The following is a 14,464-nucleotide window of genomic DNA, read 5'->3' as shown; positions in this document are numbered from 1 at the left end:
AACTAGAATATGCATATAATTGTCAGATTAGGATAGAAAACACTCAAAAGTTTCCAAAACTGTCTTAATATTGTCTGTGAGTTAAACAGAACTGATATTGCAGGCGAAAACCGGAGGAAAATCCAATCAGAAAGTGCCTCTTTTTTGAAACCTCTCTGTTCTTATGCATGCCTAACGTGCATTTAMAGGGATATCAACCAGATTCCTTTTTCTATGGCTTCCCTAAGGTGTCAACRGTCATTAGACAAAGTTTCAGGCTTTTATTTTGAAAAATKAGCGTGAAAGATCACATTGCGTAAGTGGATAGGTGGGGGCTCTCAGAGTGAGTTGTGCGCAAAAGAGAAAGGCGGCCATTGTTTCTCCCGGTCCGATTGAAAAAACAACACTCCCGGTTGATATATTATCGAATATATATTTGAAAAACATCCTGAGGATTGATTATAAAAAACRTTTGACATGTTTCTGTGGACATTATGGATATTATTTGGCATTTTYGTWTGCGTTTTCGTGACCGCTCTTTCCGGTGGATTTCGGAGCATAACGCACCAAASGAACGGAGGTATTTGGATATAAAAGTAATATTTATCGAACAAAAAGAACATTTGTTGTGTAACTGGGAGTCTCGTGAGTGGAACCACCCAAAGATTATCAAAGGTAAGCGATTAATTTTGATTGCTTTTCTTACTTTCGTGACCAAGCTAATATAAGGCTAAGCTAATGTAGCATAGAAAGCTACACTCACAAAAGCTTGGATTTCTTTCGCTGTAAAATATATTTTCAAAATCTGACACGATAGGTGGATTAACAACAAGCTAAGCTGTGTTTTGGTATATTTCACTTGTGATTGCATGATTATAAATATTTTTAGTGATATTATTTGACTGTGGCGCTATGCTATTCAGCGTTGCTGATGACAATTATCCCGGATCCGGGATGGGTGGTTGAGAAAGGTTAAAATATTTAAAGGAAATACAGTAAGTTGAAAAGTACACACACTATATATGTACGAAGGCTCCATCCTCCACGTTGTCTTTGAAAAATTTAAGTATTTTTGTTAAAGGAGGGATGTGATTTTAGGAGCCATCAGAAATCATTTGTTTTCTATAAACTTTGCACAGTAAGTAGCCACGCCCGAGTGAGGTCAGAGAGTGTGTCAGCCTGACGGAACCATCCCTTTCGACCAGAGTGTATAAAAGGATTGGTAAAGAAATTAACATTTAGGCCAGAGAGGTGTGTAGCTGCAGCTCACATTCAAAGTGGTTCGAACTCTGAATATCAACACAAGGTAGAGCACAGGTGTCAAACTCTTTCCACGGGGGGCCGAGTGTCTGCGGGTTTTCGCTCCTCCCTTGTACTTGATTGATGAATTAACATCACTAATTAGTTAGGAACTCCCCACACCTGGTTGTCTAGGGCTTTATTGAAAGGAAAAACCTGCAGACACTAGGCCCTCCGTGGAATAAGTTTGACACCCCTGAGGTAGAGGCTAGAAGCTCACCTTCCGGACAATCACTGGTACAGCTGATTAGCTGTCTTAAGTAAAGTATTTAGAAAAGCGAATTTATGTGGGACCATTCTACGACTCTTCAAACCAACGTATTCTACTTCTCTCATCACCACTGAGAACCATCTACACAGCTACACAGCTGGCTAGCCTATCTTCAAATAAGCATCTTCCAGAGCGAGTGGCAGCAGAGTGAGCTCTGCAACTCTGTTCAGGACTACACGACAGGTCACCAGATGCCGGGCGTCAGCAGAGGAGAGCAACAGTAGAAGAGACGGGTGGGGGACCCCTTTTGGACAATCAGAGCCTTACATGCGTGCCACGGAAAGGCCCAACACCCTTCCTAAGGCGGCTTGGTTCCTGACAGAGATACATGGTGAAGAAGGCATTTACACGTAAATACATTCATGATTTCTTACTCCAAACGGGCGGCAGTTCGTGTGCAAAGTATATGATTACTGTGAGAGTAGTTCCTAAAATGTATCAACGATAAGTGTCTCTTCCTTCTCGCTCTTTCCCTCCGTCTCCATCTCCTTTGTAACAAGCTGCCATATGTTTGGTCAGTCCGCTATGGACCTTTTTCGAATGTATTAAGTGTGTATGTTTATCCTTTGTTATCATTTAGTTAGCTAGTAAATAAATAATTAAACCAATTTGTGTAGTACTGAATCATAAGTAAGGCTGGGGTTTTTGCAAAAGACCTTTAGAGTTTAACTATTTAAACAACCACTCTCGTGGTGCCCCACACTCCTAATGAGTTAATTGTGACATGATTCATTTTTTTTAAATCAGGTAACAATTAAAAATTGTTGATTTGATAAATAACAGTCATCAGATTAATGAAAGTAAAGTCACAACTGTTATTTCATAGTTTGGATGTCTTCACTATTATTCTACAATTTAGAAAATATTAAAAAATAAAGAAAAACTCTGGAATGACTAGGTGTGTCAACTTCTGGTACTGTGTATGATTGCATGTACAGTTGAAGTCGGAAGTTTACATACACCTTAGCCAAATACATTTAAACTCGGTTTTTCACAATTCCTGACATTTAATCCTAGTAAAAATTCCCTGTTTTAGATCAGTTAGGATCACCACTTTATTTTAAGAATGTGAAATGTCAGAATAATAGTAGAGAGAATGATATATTTCAGCTATTATTTATTTCATCACATTCCCAGTGGGTCAGAAGTCCATCTTTGAATTTATATGGTGATCGGCATCTAAACTTTCATAGTATTACCACCACGACCGGTAAAACAGTTAGTCTTTCAATCACTCACGTGTGTATAACATATGAGGAGATGGCACATGGGTACCTGCTTCTATAAACCAATGAGGAGATGGGAGAGGCAGGACTTTCAGCGCGATCTGCATCAGAAATAGAAAGGAGTTCTATTTTAGCCCTTGGCATCGCAGACGCTCGTTGGCGAGCGCGAGCAGTGTGGGTGCAATAATTGAATAACATAGATTTCAAAAAAAAAATTGCGATGCTCGCGCACGCGACGTGTCCGGTCTGGTCAGCATGTAACAGAAGCTTCTAAAGCCATGACATCCTTTTCTGGAATTTACCAAGCTGTTTAAAGGCACAGTCAACTTAGTGTATGTAAACTTCTGACCCACTTGAATTGTGACACAGTGAAATATAAGTTAAATAATCTGTCTGTAAACAATTGTTGGAAAAATTACTTGTGTCATGCACAAAGTAGATGTCCTAACCGACTTGCCCAAACTATAGTTTGTTAACAAGAAATGTGTGGAGTGGTTGAAAAACGAGTTTTAATGACTCCAACCTGAGTGTATGTAAACTTCCGACTTCAACTGTATATACACTACCTTTCAAAAGTTCGGGGTCACTTAGAAATGTCCTTGTTTTTGAAAGAAAAGCTCATTTTTTGTCCATTAAAATAACATAAAATTGATCAGAAACACAGTGTAGACCAGTGGATTTTTTATTAACATGACTAAGTGTAAGCCTATGCAACATTAACCAATTTAAAAACAGTACTGTAGCAATGAGGTTTGTGCAGTAAGCTATAGGCCCATTACATTATCACCACATACTGGCTTTGCTTGAATTTACCTGCTGTTGTTTGGTATATATATATTTTTTAATTATATTTCAAAATTTGAGGTAGGCTATATGATCACACTGGTAATAGATCCATTGTTGTATTACTTGTGAGGCACAGCTGAGTGAACATACATTTAAATAATTTGCTTTTTATTTTACTGGGCTGATGGTGCCTGCATCTGATGGTCAGTCTCAGCGTCGAAACAGCAGACTGAGGGCCCATCTCTAAACATCACTCCACTCTCCTTTTCCTCCACTGACACTGACCAATAAGGGACACAGTCTTCCAGCTGATGGCGAAACTCGAGTTGCACCACATTATTTCTGCCTCATGCACAAATTCATGTTGTTACTGATATGAACAGAGAAAGTGAAATTTACCTTGATATTAAAAAAGACCCAAGCCGCTAATAATAACAACAACGCAAGCCTAGAGATACACTTTCCTACTCATTCATTACTGCTGCAGTCCTGCTTGTAGCACTGAGTGGAAATAGGAAGAACGTGCATTTTATGGCTTATAAAAGTGTTGAATACAAAGTGTTGAATACAAAGTGCGGAGTAAGAACTTAACAACATGAACTCACTCATAAAAAGACAAGCTCTTTGCTGTATTCGTTGACAGTCTCGCTTGTCATGGTTATAAAGGTTTTGAAATCTCACAGTATCAATTTTGCCGTAGCTTGCTTTTATGCCTGCAACGTTACTGCAGACTCGGTCATCTAAGCAATCTGATTRGCCAGCGGTAGGCCTATAACGCACATGATTTCCTCTCCAGGCCCACCGGGAAGGCAGAGTTTGTACCTCCAGACACATGAAATTGCAACAGTTTGCCTACCCCGGGACGCAGGGCAGCTGAATTGGCTGCACCTACCACCAACAGCCCGAGACAAATAAAATGTAAAAAAGGAACACAAGGCTTTATCGTTGTTTTTTTACAGAAATGTTTGGCGATCGACTAGAAATGACTTGGAGATCGACAAGTCGATCGCGATCGACCGGTTGGTGACCACTGGTGTAGACATTGTTAATGTTGTAAATGATTACTGTAGCTGGAAACTGCAGATTTTTTATGGAATATCTACATATGCGTACAGATGCCCATTATCAGCAACCATCACTCCTGTGTTCCAATGACATGTTGTGTTAACTAATCCAAGTTTATAATTTTAAAAAGGCTAATTGATCATTAGAAAACCCTTTTGCAATTATGTTAGCACAGCTGAAAACGGTTGTTCTAATTAAAGAAGCAATAAAACTGGCCTTCTTTAGACTAGTTGAGTATCTGGAGCATCAGCATTTGTGGGTTCGATTACAGGCTCAAAATGGCAAAAGACTTTTCTTCTGAAACTCGTCAGTCTATTCTTGTTCTGAAAAATGAAGGCTATTCCATGTGAGAAATTGCCAAGAAACTGAAGATCTCGTACAATGCTGTGTACTACTCCCTTCACAGAATAGCGCAAACTGGCTATAACCAGAACAGAAAGAGGAGTGGGAGGCCCCGGGTGCACAACTGAGCAAGTACATTAGTGTGTCTAGTTTGAGAAACAGACGCCTCACATGTCCTCAACTGGCAGCTTCATTAAATAGTACCCGCAAATCACCAGTCTCAATGTCAACAGTGAAGAGGTGACTCCGGGAAATAAAAATAGCAGATCTTTTTTAAATTGTGGTTATCAAAACAGTTTTTAGCACACGATTGCATTCATAATTGTTATTTGTTGTGCAATGACTGGGCTTATAAAAGCACGTTTCACTCCAATAACAGCAGTTGTGATTTTTAGGCGCTGCTCTTGTGCTGTCTGACATGTGATAGGTAATTCAGCTCCTCAAACAAGGCTCTGTATGCTGTGTGCGTGGGATAAATAAAATACATGAAGACTAACGAAAATACACAAGCACCAATTTAATTCCACTAAAGGCAAATTAACCTATAGCCCGGTAAGAATGATCGGTCAAATGTATTGTTGTGTTTCAACCTGCATTAAAAATTGATTAAATTAAGATTTTGTGTCACTGGCCTGCACAGTTGAATGGCTGTGATAGGAGAAAACTGAGGATGGATCAATAACATTGTAGTTACTCCAAAATACTAACCTAAATGACAGAGTGAAAAGAAGGAAGCCTGTAGAGAATACAAATATTCCAAAACATGCATTGTTTGGGGCAAATCCACACAACACATCACTGAGTACCACTCTTCATATTTTCAAGCATAATGCATCATGTGAAGGGTATGCTTGTAATCGTTATGGACTGGGGAGTTTTTCAGGATAAAAATAAAACTATAGAGCTAAGCACAGGCAAAATACTAGAGGAAAACCTGGTTCAGTCTGCTTTCCAACAGACACTAGGAGACAAATTCACCTTTCATCAGGGCAATAAGCAAAAACACAAGGCCAACTATACACTGGAGTTGCTTACCAAGACAACATTGAATGTTCCTGAGTGGCCTAGTTACAGTTTTGACTTAAATCTGCTGGAAAATCTATGTCAAGACTTGAAAATGGCTGTCTAGCAATGAGCAAAGGACAGCAACCAACTTGACAGAGCTTGAAGAATTTTTAAAAGAATAATGTACAATCCAGGTGTGCAAAGAGCTTGATTTACCCAGAGAGACTCACAACTGTAATCGCTGCCAAAGACGATTCTAACATGTATTGACTGGGTGTCAAATCTTATGTAAAAGAGATATTTCTGCATTTCATTTTCAATAACTTTGTAACAATTTCTAAAAACATGTTTTCCCTCTGTCATTATGGGGTATTGAGTATAGATAGGTAAAATAAAAAAATCTGCTTTCATTTGACATGCGTCTATGAACTTCAAATTGATGCTCATGGGTCCTTTTACATGGAAATGAACCTCACTAACATGCAATGATGATGTTTTTTGCCATGGCTGAGTCAGCTGCTTAAAATGCAAAGTCGAAAACATTTCTATGAGCTGTGAGTGACAAACACTCTAAACAAATTAATGAATTGTTATGAGAGGTTAAACGCAGTGGCCTTTCAAAACTCTTCATGTAGATAAACTATATCCCATCTCCTCAAACCGACACCTTCTTGCAATGCAAACTCACCCATCTACAGTCAGACCGATTTTTTTTTATTTCATAAATACAAAATAATAACTACTGCAGTATTGTTCACATTGACATGTACCACTTATGATCTTGGCCTCGTCTCTTCTCAGACATCAAACGACAATAAATAAGCTATGGCAAATTTTCGGACAAATTCAAATGTGCCAAGGGGGAGGGTGGTGGCAACACCGAGGTCCCTGCTGAGTGAGAGGCAGAGAAAAAGCTTTAACATTTGCTACTCTCTACAACTAACGACTGTTTTCACAAATGTCCGCACCTGTTCGGACAAATCCGCCTTACCCACCTCTCTCACAGACAGGAAGTAAACAGGGACTCTGCTTTTTGTGATAACAATTTACAGGTAAATCAAAACATTAAAGTAGGTTAAAAGCATTATATAAGGAGCAAGCTAGTTACTAAAATCCTAGTAGTGCCCTACTTTCATTCTGTGTGAAGCCATTACACACACACACACATATTTAAATTCCGGACTCTTGATATTGCTCGTTCTGATATTTCTTTATTTTTATTTGTGAAAAAATAATTAACACCACCACTGCTCTTCACGCTGAGCTGGGACAGGACTACAAGGGTGTGTGTCTTCATTCAACAGGTAAATGAGTTGAGCACAGTCAGTAGAGGCAAATGTCAGTGATATGCATCCTGCACACATAGCCATTAATAACCTCTTGAAGCTAGGGGGCAGAATTTCTATGTTTGGAAAAATAACATTCCCAATGTAAGCTGCCTATTTCTCAGGTGCAGATGCTATAATATGCATATAATTGACAGAGTAGGATAGAACACACTCTAAAGTTTCCAAAACTGTCAAAATATTGTCTGTGAGTATAACAGAACTGACTTTGAAGGCAAAAACCTGAGGAAATCCAACCCGGAAGTGACTCTTATTTTGAGAAATCACTGTTCCATTGCCTGCCTTTCGTCCATTTAAAGGGATATCAACCAGATTCCTTTTCCAATGGCTTCCTCAGGCTGTGAACAGTCTTTAGACATAGTTTCAAGCTTTTATTCTGAAAAATTAGCGAGATTTATCAAAATGCGTCAGTGGATAGACGGATGTCCTTGCATTAGTTCATGCGCGCGACACTGGTTGCTCGACACTTTCTTTCTCTCCAGTATTGAATAGTTTACAGTCCGGTTGAAATATTATCGATTATTGATGTTAAAAACAACCTGAGGATTGATTATTAAAAACGTTTGACATGTTTCTACGAACTTTACGGATACTATTTGGAATTTTCGTCAAGCCTTGATGACCTGCCTAAGGCTGTGGAATACTGAACATAACGCACCAAACAAATGGAGTTTTTTTTATATAAAAATTATCTTTATCGAACAAAAGGAACATTTATTGTGCAACTGGGAGTCTCGAGAGTGCAAACATCCAAAGATCATCAAAGGTAAACGATACATTTTATTACTTTTCTGGCTTTCGTGACCAATCTACATTGCTGCTAGGTGTTTTTAATGTTTTGTCTAGTGATCGATAAACTCACACAAACGCTTAGATTACTTTCGCTGTAAAGCATATTTTCAAAATCTGACATGACAGGTGGATTAACAACAAGCTAAGCTGTGTTTTGCTATACTGCACTTGTGATTTCATGAATATAAATATTTGTAGCATTTTTTTTTTTTTTTGGCGCTCTGCAATTCAGCGGTTGTTGATGAAAACGATCCCGCTAAAGGGATCCGTGCGTCAAGAAGTTTAAGGCTAGAGGAAGCTCTTACTGTGTTGGTTTCTGTGACCCTCCCTCACCCCTAGGTGTTTCCCACCTGGCTATTTAGTCATGTGACACTGTGCTCAGGTTGCTCTTGAATAAGACCTGTGGACACATTTTGCTGGAGATAAGGAAGAGACACATACACAGAGAGAGAGAGAGATGGAGAGAGACAGAGACACAGAGAGAAAGAGACAGAGAGGAGAGTGAGACAGATCTATTATGTACAGTGCCTTGCAAAAGTATTCAGACCCCGTGGCACATTTTATTGTGTTACAAAGTGAAATTAAAATGGATTTGTCATTGTCAAAAATCTGCACAAAATATTATGTAATGTCAAAGTTTTAAAGATGAATAAAAATGTAATAACTTAAATATAGTCGTTACATAAATCAATTTTTATCTCTCTTTGTAAGACAAAATGTGAAGAAATCAAAATACTTTTGCAAGGTACTGTAAATCCTACTGAGGGCCCAATAAGCTGTTGAGTTCTTCATATAGAGGAGCAAAGAAAAAAGGTTGCAAGGCTTCCATTTTTCTTCATAACTTTGGAGATTACACTTTTGCACTTTGTAGTGCATTTCAATTCATACTGACATGTGTAAAGCAGAGGCAACAACACTAGACAGGTGTGCATTCTTCAACATCTCTTACCTGTGTCTGTGTTCATCGTGGCCCCCCTGTCCATGTATGACCACCTGTCCACTAGGATGCTTAGCCCCCTTGGGTGCCTCAATATGCGGAATCAGCACATCTTCCAAGCCCAGGTCAAAGCGCTTGTGTTTTGAGTTGTCCGGGAGGAAGAAGAAAGCCCCAAAGCATAAAGTGATGAAGGCACTGAGGATGAGGAGGAGGATAAACTTCTCTGAGAGCCTCAGAGTGGCCCTGTGGTGTGGGAAAGAGGCAGCGCCGGGTGACAGGGTGGGTATCCTGCGGCCCGACAGCGGCAGTAGAGCTGGTGTGGTCATGTTGGACTGTGGAAATTACCTCAGGGTGGACAAATGTCACGGCTGTATTATCTTATGCTGTATTATCTCATTCCGGCGGCGAGTACGTGTCCAGAAATCAAGTGTTGAGATCCCTCAGTGAAGTGACTGGTCACGATTGAATTTATGTTTTTTATTCTGAAATTGAAGGAGAGAGTTATGAGGACAGAGCAGGTATATTATTGGTACATACCATACACTCTTTGGTTCATTAGCCTGAACAATACCTGTCTTTACAGTTTGAATAAGCATCACAAAATATAACAATGAGGCTTTTAAGTCAGTAACACCAAATCATTAACCTTACAAAAGACCTAGGAACCTGCACATCTAACTTTGGGAGTAACTGTATTTTGAATAAGCACAATCTGTTAGTACATAAGGATTAACTGCCCATACAGAATGTACTGTATTCATTGAACGCAATTATAAAGCACAAGGAAACGTTTCCAAGGAAAGTGGGCAGAGAGTCGGCCTTTATGTCAACCCGGTTTGAAAAGGGAAAGATACTTTCAGGTAGGCAGGCTAAAGGTTACATCAAATAGTGATACGTAGCTAGATGATGGCAAAATCACCTGCGTGAGCGCGTGATACCATCACACCATCAATGCACATCACCTCCACTTATCAGTGATATCCCTGAAATCTAATGCGATACATATTTCCATTGCAGTACCTAATATAATAGTGTAATAGTAATTGTAAGCAAAGTCACACTTAAACATATCTAATAAGCATAATTGTGGAGGAAACAAATCTTACCGTGCAAATTCTGTCATTCTGATCCATGTTCTTCGGTTGTGATCCGAACACTATGAGCTGAATAAACAACGACAGAATCAAAACCAACTCGAAATATTTTGTTAATGCCTAACTAACACATATTGTAAGTTCATTTAACAGGACAGTTATTAGGCTTTCAAATAGTGAAACATTTTAATCAGATATTGTCGCATCATCGACAAGGTTCTAATACAGAGATACATACATTCTCCCTGGACCATTTCAATAGTAGCAAAATAAGTGTTAAAATGACAACTAGCTAGCTACTTATGTTCCTGTTAAATTATGTGGTTAAAAATCGGTCGTCTCGCTAATTTGTATAAATATTCCCAATATACTGTATTTTATCAGCTTCCTCACCCGGGCCTGCGTCTGATATCGCGCAGCGTCTCCACAGAATACCAAATTCATCCACTGAATTGACTGGCTTGGCTAGCCATCTAGCTAGTTAAATTACTAATGGAGAAAAGCAATAACATTAACTTAGCTAGCTGATTAAACACATATATGTGCACCCGCAATATTGTATTGTAATATTAGCTAACTACGTTTCTCGGATATGTTGAGGTTAGGAAAATAGTTGGCCTGCTAAAGACTGCGCCTTTTTGTGTAAAGGCATCTGGCTAGCTAGCTACTGTTAGCAAGCTGGCTAGCTATCCTCCTGAAGCAGTCCGTTACGATATTTCGCCGCTGCTGCATCACCTCAATAATGCCTTTGAGTAAATCGGTGACAGACATGCATCCTAGTCCACCGTTTCCAAATAGCCGTGTTCCGAAATGTATTCGGGTAACTCGCTATCTATGATTTCATTTTGTAGTTTGCTTTCCCTTTGCTCATTTCATTCTTGATAGCTCTACAGCTATCTAAATAGCTAGCCTCTGTCAAGGGATGTTGATACTGCTGCAACTCTACAACGAACGACGGCTCCTCCCACAATCTCGAACATCGACTACCCAGCCTGGTACATGTAGGGAGCGTCTATTAATTACAAAAGTATTTTTGCAACGTGTTTTATTTGTATTTATTTAAATATGCAAGTCCGTTTTGCAACGTGTATGTCTGTGTGATTTAGCACTGACTGTACTTTGTAGCTAGTCCTTGTATTAAAAAAATATTTGTATTGCATGTGAAAGACTACAATGCACAATGGCTGATCATGGTTTTACAAAAAACTAGACAACAACTGCGATTGGACAATATAACTAACAGGGCTGAGCTTGCTTTATGCAGGGTTGCATCATGTAGGCCTTTGCATCTGTAATTTAAAAGTTACTCACACAGTATGTCATCACTTTTCTGTTGATTGATTCATTCCAGTAAATCATTTTGGATTGATAAAGTCTAGGTAGCTTAGCCAACCAAAGTTTGAATATAAACCAAAATTGATCACATTCACATTTTCTCTTAACACAAATACATAGCCCTATTTTAGGGTATAAATATATAGCTTAGGCTATGAATACATGATGTTACCACTTCGTTTCCCTTGGCCAGAGGGTATCAGAGAGCATAGGCTTCTCTAGGCTACCTTCAGCTGATCAAACTGAAGATCGGATTAATTGTGCATGAGTTTTCAACCCTTTTGTGTCAATATTTTTTATCAAATTGAATCAAAAGTGTTGGGGCAAATGCCGGCGGCACTGCTTTCCTGATCTCTGCAACGTGGATAGATGGAAATTGCCACACAATGCTACAGATTATGAAACATATCCTATATGTATGTTCTACCATCTCGAAAGGTTGACTTAAAAAAAATTGATGTTAACTTAGTATTAAAATTAAAATGATGGCAAGAATGAGCTTCAATACTTCAGGGGTACTCCGGGCAGAGAAATTGAGTTGGTGGTACAGTAACCTAAAAAGGTTGGGAACCATTGGCCTAGTCCCGGAAATTCCAGACTTAGGGCCCTAGGGCAACATTGTTAACATTGTGGGAGACAACCCATCTGCCTAGGGAAACTATTTGCAAGGCCTTCAGTTAAGGGCAAGGGAATTATGGGAAAGTGGATGTTTTTTTAAGTGTCGAAAACAACATTGTAATTGTGTAGAAAGACATTTAGTGGCACGTGATCCTAGATCCTATAAAATACACTTAGCAAATGCACTCTCTTGTTGCCTACCATTGGGCAACAGCGCACAGTTAATCATCTTCAGTCTGTCAGTTTATAATCAGAGTGCTACTTTTGACCCCGACTCCCAGACAAAATGTGTTTTCTGCCCACTTTTACACCAAGTCTGAAAATATTGCTTCAGTCTTTGACTTTAAACATAGTGTATAAGTTGTGATAATGGTTGTGTTGTCTTGTCTGCTCATTTTATAGTATGTCAGAGGGGGGCTGGAGTGAAGATCTTTTGACACATTATAAGGTAAATCCATCTTGAAACGCAGTCACGTCCTGCTGAGTGGGGGGACAGAGCCCAAGTCAGTCAGTGGGTCCTTGAGTTGCCATTAGCTCAGGCCCCACTCCGCACCACAGGGCCACTGGGCGGATTTATGTGACACCCCTTACTGAGTGAATTAGTAGTGTGGTGCTGTGGCACAGAGTGTGCCGTAATCACTGTAGAGTCCTCTTTGGAGATGCATCATGTGTCACGCACGCTCGCAAACTGTACATTTGAGTGGCTGGCTCTGTGCCTAAAAAGACTCCAAAACAAAAATGCTGAGCTGACACAAAAGGCTGACGCTTTTTAAGCCATATCAAGTTCCGGAGGGAGGGGGGCCGTTTGCTTCGCTGCACCTCTTGTTATCAATGTCAGAGGGGTACGGATCATTGGCCTGGAGAGGACTCATGGTGAACTTCAAGCCCAACAAAACAATGCAGCAAAGACAAAGTGCTCATTACAAACACTTCTAGAGAGAGAAAAAAGAGTGGCGAGGGAGAAAGAAACAAAGAAAGGACAAGTGGAAGAAAGAGACAGTGAGGGAGATTAAGGTTTAGAACAATGAAGCCCTGGTGCAGCAAATTAAAAGGCATACTCCAGCAGGTAAACATAACATAATGAAACAGCATCTGGCTTTGGAGCGCCGTGTGAACGGGATGGCGAATTACGATGGTTTAAATCCAGTCAATAAAGTAAAGTACCATCATACCACCCTGGGGATCTATGCCAGGGCAAGAGGATAGGCTCCCATGCTACGTCATAGAGGGTATCTGTCAAATGTATGTTCCAGTGATGATAACATGGGGAGGGGGTTGGTGAGGGTTACTCCATATCTGATGTTCCAGGTAATGGGGCGTCTCTGTGCCGTCCTACGGTGCCAAGAACACAGATGACGAGTCCCAGGTGATGTGACATTACGGGCAGGTGTACTAGATAAAGAGAGCTCTACAAACAGGACTGGAGTGGTGATGTTTGGAATCAGATGATCTGATGGAGACTCAGTCAGTCAGAGCAGTGTTTGTGGGGATAATTGAACTGTCTAGTATTCAGGTACTCTGGCTACCAGTTTATTTCTGGCTCTTTTAGGCCCAGGTATCTGTAGATTCAGTCCTGTATGGCCAGGTTCACATTATTGCCTGGAGATTGCCATGGGGCACTCCACTCTCCTGTGTGATGTGGGGTCAATTTAGAGCTATGTAAGTACATTAGTGTGATGATATGGCTCTGGCCCTTGTCTGAAATCAGGTTACACTGTGTTCAGAGTGACCCGTTGTCAGAGTCTTTATTTATGTCACACACACACACAAAGAAAATGATCTCTGACTCCACTCATCGCATCATGGAACATTAGCTACAATGCAGTTGATTCTTCCTGCTCAGTGCACTATCTGGCCTGTGTGCCGTATCCATCTTGTCCAAAGGGAATTTACTAATATGTTTTGCAATGTACATGCATGATAGAGGTTGAACTAATATAAACTAGTTAAAATAAATTATTCAAAATTCATCATGGATAGACTCTACTCTAATTCCATCACCGTACAATTATAATCTGCTCTGGGTTCATGTACTTTTAAATGAGCTCTATTTCAACCTCTGCAGTGATGAAGAACTTGTGGTTCATCTCTTGGAGCCCTGAGATGAAGAGCCTATCAGAGTATGACGTCAGTCATAGGGTTGTCGTGGCGATGTGTCGTGGCAAGCTCTTTACAGGAAGGATAAAGATGGAGTTATCACCTCACACACACAAATATGCAAAGGATCGATGAGTGATGGTCACAGCTCAGCACACCAACAGAAAGGGGGAGTCAGTGAATGAACCAGGGAGAATCTTTGTGAGAGAAGGAATAAAAATACAAGGAGGAAGACAAAGGAGCAGAATGAGGGAGTGTGAGACAAATTATTG

At 40.0% G+C, this 14,464-nt stretch overlaps 1 protein-coding gene across 2 annotated transcripts in view; it reads right to left on the bottom strand.

Moving 5' to 3' along the window:
• LOC111959448 (mannosyl-oligosaccharide 1,2-alpha-mannosidase IB) overlaps positions 1–11,101 on the bottom strand; it is a 171,532-nt gene extending 160,431 nt beyond the window's left edge. Inside the window, exons 1-3 of one of the 2 annotated variants that reach the window (XM_023980993.2) lie at positions 10,536–11,101; positions 10,155–10,211; positions 9,061–9,530 (exon numbers count right to left, since the gene is read on the bottom strand). In XM_023980993.2, coding sequence (XP_023836761.1) covers positions 9,061–9,374 — 314 coding nt within the window. In that variant the 5' untranslated portion in view covers positions 9,375–9,530; positions 10,155–10,211; positions 10,536–11,101. The remainder of the gene's footprint in view (positions 1–9,060; positions 9,531–10,154; positions 10,212–10,535) is intronic. The other variant, XM_023980992.2, reaches the window with a different exon arrangement.
• Between the last annotated feature and the right edge of the window lie 3,363 nt (positions 11,102–14,464).

This window comes from Salvelinus sp. IW2-2015, linkage group LG36 (genome assembly GCF_002910315.2).
Source record: "Salvelinus sp. IW2-2015 linkage group LG36, ASM291031v2, whole genome shotgun sequence".
In the NCBI taxonomy this organism is placed as follows: Eukaryota; Metazoa; Chordata; class Actinopteri; order Salmoniformes; family Salmonidae; genus Salvelinus; species Salvelinus sp. IW2-2015.
This window is presented reverse-complemented; position numbering and strand designations above follow the sequence as displayed.